General features: G+C 32.7%; 1 protein-coding gene across 2 annotated transcripts; it reads left to right on the top strand.

Annotated features, from left to right (window-relative positions):
* The first annotated feature begins 1,487 nt into the window (after window positions 1–1,487).
* On the top strand, window positions 1,488–3,623 carry LOC111403811. 2 transcript variants are annotated; one of them, XM_023032431.1, is made up of 2 exons: window positions 1,488–1,787; window positions 3,197–3,623. In XM_023032431.1, exon 2 carries the CDS (start codon window positions 3,206–3,208, stop codon window positions 3,584–3,586), a length of 381 nt encoding a protein of 126 aa, XP_022888199.1. In that variant the 5' UTR covers window positions 1,488–1,787; window positions 3,197–3,205; the 3' UTR covers window positions 3,587–3,623. The 2 variants fall into 2 exon arrangements, with proteins under 2 accessions (XP_022888199.1, XP_022888200.1); XM_023032432.1 differs by having other exon boundaries at window positions 3,103–3,623.
* Window positions 3,624–6,603: the final 2,980 nt, after the last annotated feature.

The raw sequence follows: 6,603 nt of genomic DNA, 5'->3' as shown, positions 1-6,603 counted from the left end.
CCTACGTCACTATTCAGGTGATGAATTTTCGGTTTTCGAATTTTCAAGAATTATTTTTTATATTCCATGCAGAAGTTTTAAGACATTTCATTTGTAAAAAAAGTGCAGGAAACAACATTAAATCATCTATGGATATTAGGCTTCTTGGTGATGGATATGAGCCATCATGGAATGATGAGAAATAATCTCATTTGGGTTGTTTCAAGAATGCAAGTTCAAGTGGATCGATCATTATCCAATCTTGTATTGAGCTACATTATATTAACATATATATATTCAAATGATATTGGCACTAATTTTTCAAGGAATATGTGCAATAGAAAACAAAATGGACGCTCTTATTATTAACGTAAAAAAAGATTAAATTTAGACATTTTTTTTCCATAAAAATGTTGTATGTGTCAATAGGGGTGAAGTAATGGAGATGGACATATGGGTTGGAGCAAAGTTGCAGGCTTAGTCCTGTGGTAAGCAATGGACAGGTAATAAAGCTTGTATTTTGCTCTGTTTTCTCAAATTGAAACAAGATATAGGGCTGAAAGATTTACATCATTACCTGCAAAAGTTCCATTAAATGATATGGCTGAATCTTACGAATAATAAGAAACCTCTGTGGATAGAAACTGTTGAATACATTATGCTATCAGTTCTTTGTAATATTTTGTGCATATATGCTATGAACATATTAATTCTTGCTCTCTCACTTATTCTTTATTGGAATGAAGCTATTAGAAATTATATTACTTTTTACTCAAAATGAACTTCATTACTTTCTCCCTCATTTATTCCTTAATCGAACGGATAAATCAGAAATTATATTACTCATTACTCATTACTCAAATTTGGCATTTTTACTGTATGAGAGAGTAATGAAGTTCATCTCAATAGCCAAAGATGAAGCTGCCACCATCATGTGTGGGGGTATACGCCCTCAAGTAAAATTCCTTTATCATAGCATATGGCAATTTTGTGAATTAGCATATAAGGATACACTACAAGAAAAAAAAAGCTTTTTGCAACATGTAAACAACAACATTCTTTAATTGCATGTTGCTAAAAGAGGTCTATTGCAACATTCAACAAATGTATGTTGCCATTGGTTGAGTAAATTAAGATTTAACAACGTTGTTTGAATGAATGTTGCTAAAACACCCTTTTGCAATGTTCATAGACTGTTGTTGTCATTGTTGCCCTTTTTTTTTGGCAACGTGCATTGACCGTTGCTATAGATGTCTTAATCGTTACCTACTTTTGCAACGGGCAATGAACGTTACTGTATATGTTTTAGCAACGTTCGCATTAGTTCAACAACGTGCAATGCACGTTGCCATTATATGTTTTAGCAATGTTCATGTGAATGTTGTGGTTAATTATCTTTGGAAACATTCTTCGAACATTTTTATTAACTAAAACATACAAAACCCAAACCACATGACCCGACCCGACCCCGATAGTTTGGAAAAAACTCAATTTCAGCTCCAAAATCGTAGACAGCCCTAATTTCTTCCACCTCTTTCTCACTCTCGCTCTCTCGTCTGTGATTTGCAAGATAGCAAGCACGGCTGTTCTCTCACTCTCGCCACCAGAATCCCTCTCTCTCTCTCTCGTGTCTCTTTGAGCCCTTGACGCGGAGCCGCCTTCCTTCCATCGACACCATCAACAAAGCAGCTGAAATGAGAGCACAACAGGCAGCAGGGGAATCTTTTTGGGAGAAAAAGGCGTAGACCACTTAGCACTGAACCATGAACTCTCTGAACTGGTGAAGTTCATTCGGTCAGTAGAAGAAGGTGAAGCCCAAAAGCCCTTTCATTTCTCATTTCTTTTTATTTATTTAGTACAAATAAGATGGACCTGTACAACATCTTTGGAAGGAAGTTTAAGATGAGTTTAAGCAGTTTAACATATTTGAACGTCAGCCGTGAGCAAAATGAATTTATATAACTTGTTTGATTGCTTGAACTTGAGGTGTTTGGATTTGTCCGTTTTAGTCATTTTGCCATCGATTTTTCGTTAAATTTATAGTTTTCAAGATTTATTTCTATTAGGGACAATAATATGCAAGTAATTTTTTTTTTTTTTACATTATCAGTACTGATTATTTCTGCATATGTTTGGTGCTTATATTTGGTGACAGTGATGAAAGTCAATGACGTAGAAGTTACTCTTAACTGCAAGTGGTTATAATTATTTCTGTAGGTTCTTGTTCTCTTATTGTGTGTTTGTAGGTTCCTCTATACTGCATCTTATTCCTTATTTGGTTTTGCTAGTGGAGGAAGGATTTAAAACTTAGTGGTGAAGCTACAGTAGAAAAAATCACTTTGGATGGTGTTCGAGGGCTGCATAGTTTTAATGGTGAAGCTACAGTAGAAAAAATCACTTTGGATGGTGTTCTAGGTCTGCATACTATGATATGTACATATAGAAATATATAGTAATTGCACATATAATTATTTTCTTGTAAACCAAGTTTATTCAATTCCACCAAGATCCCTTTATTCTCAGTGGATCTGCAGAAAATTGAAGGATCAGAAAATATTTTGGTGGTCTGGGTTCAGAGTGTTACTAAGTGTGATTCAAATCTGAGCAACTTACAAAAGCGTTCAATTTTTAGCAGAAACGAGATAATGACTTTCCTTCATAAATTCTGATGATTTGAGTTTGTGTTGGCTCAAATCTTTGCTCAATGTGAACGTTATGGTTGAATTTGATTTTTCTTTTCTTATATTCGTTGAATTGAACTTGAAATTGTTTGACTATCTTGTAGAGGTGAGTGTTCCTTGAGAAAATAAATTTTTAAGTATGATTTCTTGCCTGATATGTTCTGGACTGTATAAAAGAAGCTCTTATGATGATTTTTAAATTGGGCTTTTAGAATCTGGTGCATGGTTGAGCTTGAAATTGATTTGTATTTTATTAGGATGAAGTTAAAGATTGTTGTTTTATATATCAATCCACTTGCTATATAAATTGAAAATCAATTGATTTGATGTGGATATAATCACTTAGGTTGTGAAATTGAATTAGTTGTGTAATGACAGTATAAATGGTAGATTGTGTAAAGTTCAGGAAAGTTGAATAAATTTTTTATTTGAAAATGAGCAGACTACTACCATGGCTATTTTGAGTATTGGACTCCGACAGTTACCCATTGTATGCTGTTTGTAATTTGCATTCAAGCATTTGGGTTTAATTTCAGATATTTGAGATGGAATCAAACTTAGAGGAAGCGCTCAGGTTTAAAGCAAATGCTGAAAAAAAGTTTGCAGAGAGAAATTCTGTCTGTGCAAGGAATTATGCTTTAAAAGCTCAGATGTCCTGTTCTGAACTGGAGGGCGTTTCTCAAATGGTGGCAACTTTTGGAGTTTACATTGCTTCAGAGGCAAAAATTAATGGAGAATTTGATTTCTATTCAATTCTTGGAATGGATCCATACATAGACAAGTCTAAGTTGAAGAAACGGTACAAAAAGATGGCAATGTTGCTTCATCTCGATAAGAACAAAACTATGGGTGCTAATGGAGAAAAGGTAATTGCTGAAGAGAATTTTGAAGAATTACGTAGTCTAGTTTTTGTATTTATAGGCTAACTTGTTTTCTTTGATAAAAGTAATTTCGTTTTTTCAAGTGTGTAAGAAGGATTTGTGATGACGAATTTATTACTCATTTTTATTGCATAAATAAATTTAAAAATTAATGTGAAATGATTTTTATATATGTAAAGTAATATATAAATATATAACAATGTATGAGTAATTTAAAAAAAAAAAAAAAGAAGATAGAAAACGGCAACATTCATTGAACGTTGCCAAAACCCTCTTTCGCAACTTTCAGTGAACGTTGCCAAAACTCATTAGCAATGCTCAGAATCCTGATTTGCAACGTTCAATGAAAGTTGCCAAAACTCTTCACTCTACGGCAACATCAGAACCCACAACAAACGTCTGAACGTTGCGATAGGTCTTTGGCAATGTTTTTTGACCGTTGCAAAAAGTGATTTTTGGTGTAGTGATATTGACCTAGCTTTATGATTGATTTCGAGCAAAGACAGGTCATTTCATCAAACCAGCCATAATAACAGATGTAAAGACCTCCATCTTTCTAGTGCAACATTATTTCTTCAATCTTTCGAGTTCTATATTCTCCTTTTTTAGGTTTGGTGAACCATTCTAAGTAGTTCGACCTTGAAATTAATAACAATATACTTTATTTGCATTTGCTTTAGTTTTGGAAGTAACTAAGTCTGTAAATAATACTTTGATCTATATCGATTTTGTTGACAATAATATGAATTTTTTAATGGATTTTGGAATTATTTATATTGAATTATTGTACATGGAAGCATTATTTTTATTAAGTCATGAGTTATATTTACTACACCCAAAAAAGGCTTTTCCAGCATTTAACCGTGTGTTGCGGTGATCGATGTTGCCATTGAGGGAAGAGTTTTTGTAGCGTTTATTCAACATTGCAAAAGCTAGTTTTTTGCAACGTTGCAAAAAGATTGGCACGTTGAAAAAGACCATCTTTTGCAAAGTTGAACAAACGTTGCAAAAAACACGCTTTTACAACGTTGAACAAACGTTGTCGTAAGCCATTTTACATTTTTTTTTTCAATTTTAATTTTAATTTTTTTTTTTTGGTAGAGTGATTCACATTTATCAATCACAAAACATAATAGAAGAAAACTATATCAAATAACTCTAATAATCATTATTAATTAAACTCTGAAATGTAACAATATCCATACAAAATTCAGATCCAAAATTCTAAAACACCTAAAAATCCAATACATTTTCCAAAAAAAAAAAAAAAACAAAAAACAAAAAACAAAAAACAAATAAAAAATCACAAACTAAGTAGTGAGTGAAACCACTCTATTGGCCTCCTTAATTTTCTTCTCAGCAATCTTCAACATGAGTTGTGCCTTAAGTGTTGGTCTTGGCCTATAAAAAAGGAGATAAAAATTGATACCACATTTTAGGCATTTGTACCAATTATAATCAAGAAGAAAAGCAAAGAAAAATAAGTAGGTGAAAAAGATGTAATATCATCAAATATAAAATTGCAAAGAAACCATATAACTACAAAATATGCTTTTAAGATATTCTTTTATCAAATTGTGAGTTAATGAATTTAGAGATTTTTTGAATGCGATCCACCTTTAGCAACTTTCTACATTTTTTAATAAAAAATTTAGAATTTCATATATTTTTAATCATGTCCCATAATTTCATATTTTATCATGAAAAAATAGCATACGCTATGATTGTTTGGTATTAGAAGACGAGTCAACTCACATAGCAGAGCAAGCATTCCTCTCAGACAAAAAGTACCGGAACGGTCATGACTGCATTGATTATTATGGTTGTTTCAATGGACCTAGATGGATATAACTTGTATTTTTCTGGCATGTATTAATTTTTTGAAAATTAACCACTCTAGTTCTTTTTACATTGTCAATTTACATCATATCCATGTACCCATATCCAAAATTGAAAACCAACCTTAAAGCCACATAGATACCTGACTCTGGAACATAAAACTTCCATGGTCTAGCTTTTAAGTCCTACCCCATACCTGTGAGAAAATTAATGCCCCATTTATTCAATCAGTAAAATTTATAATGCCTAGACAATGTAAATGGTAGTTATAATTTACAGTATATGTTAGCTAAGATAACACTATTCAACTAAAGCACTATTACAACATATAGAAAACCCAGAGAGGTAGATAAGCCAACCTTTCCTCAATATGAGATCGCTTGTTCCCTTTTTCTCTTCAGTTTCAGTATTAGAAATATCCTTCATAATCAGAAAACATAATTACTTTAAATTCACATTAATTTAAAAAGTCGAGGCACAATGACATTAAAACTTACCATTCCCTCTTTCCATTTTATTGACGTGGCAGTGATTTTTGTTGTTCCCTCTTCGACGAAGGTAAAAGTTTTTGTTAAGCAAAATTTAAATCTGAAAATAATAGAAATTGAATCTTTAGCAAGTTTGAAGAAAACCTACCTGTCAGCACAATAAAGAACTTCGTGCCCACCACCATTTTTTTCCCCACGCTCATCTGCAAGATCAATCGATTTGTAATAAAGAATCTCTGAATCAAAAAGTTTATACTGTCTTATTCATATAGGAATATTCTAGCACTGTTTAGTGCATGCGAGCATTTGTCACAGAGAGAATCAATGTTTTTTTTAGTCTGAAAGTGAAAACCATAACATAGAGAATCTCACAAATTCAAAATATAGAATGTCATCCAAACAAAAATTAAGAATGTTATCCAAACCAAATTCATCCTAGGATTCCATTACCATAAAAAATGCTGATTCAGATTACAGAGTACAGAGTCGCTGGATAAAGAGTGCCAATCCTTAACGAAATTTTTTTCCTTCATATAGCCCTCAGCTGCCTTGAAGATTACCAAAGTGCCTTACTTTTAGGTTCTTGAACAGAAGAGTGACACCGGTGAGAGAGAGAAGAAGAGAGACGACGGCGGGATCAAGAGAGAGAGAGAGAGAGAGAGAAAAGGGAGGGAATTATTAGGGTTTGACAATTCATGTTTGGTTTTCTATCTTCCTTTTTTTTTTAACCATGCA

This window comes from Olea europaea, chromosome 11 (assembly GCF_002742605.1).
Source record: "Olea europaea var. sylvestris chromosome 11, O_europaea_v1, whole genome shotgun sequence".
Classification (NCBI taxonomy): Eukaryota; Viridiplantae; Streptophyta; class Magnoliopsida; order Lamiales; family Oleaceae; genus Olea; species Olea europaea.
The sequence above is the reverse complement of the archived record's forward strand: the minus strand, read 5'-3'. Positions and strand labels throughout refer to the sequence as shown.

Excerpts from the sequence above, each read along its gene's own strand:
- LOC111403811 (XM_023032431.1), top strand. The coding sequence starts at position 3,206 with ATGGAATCAAACTTAGAGGAAGCGCTCAGGTTTAAAGCAAATGCTGAA.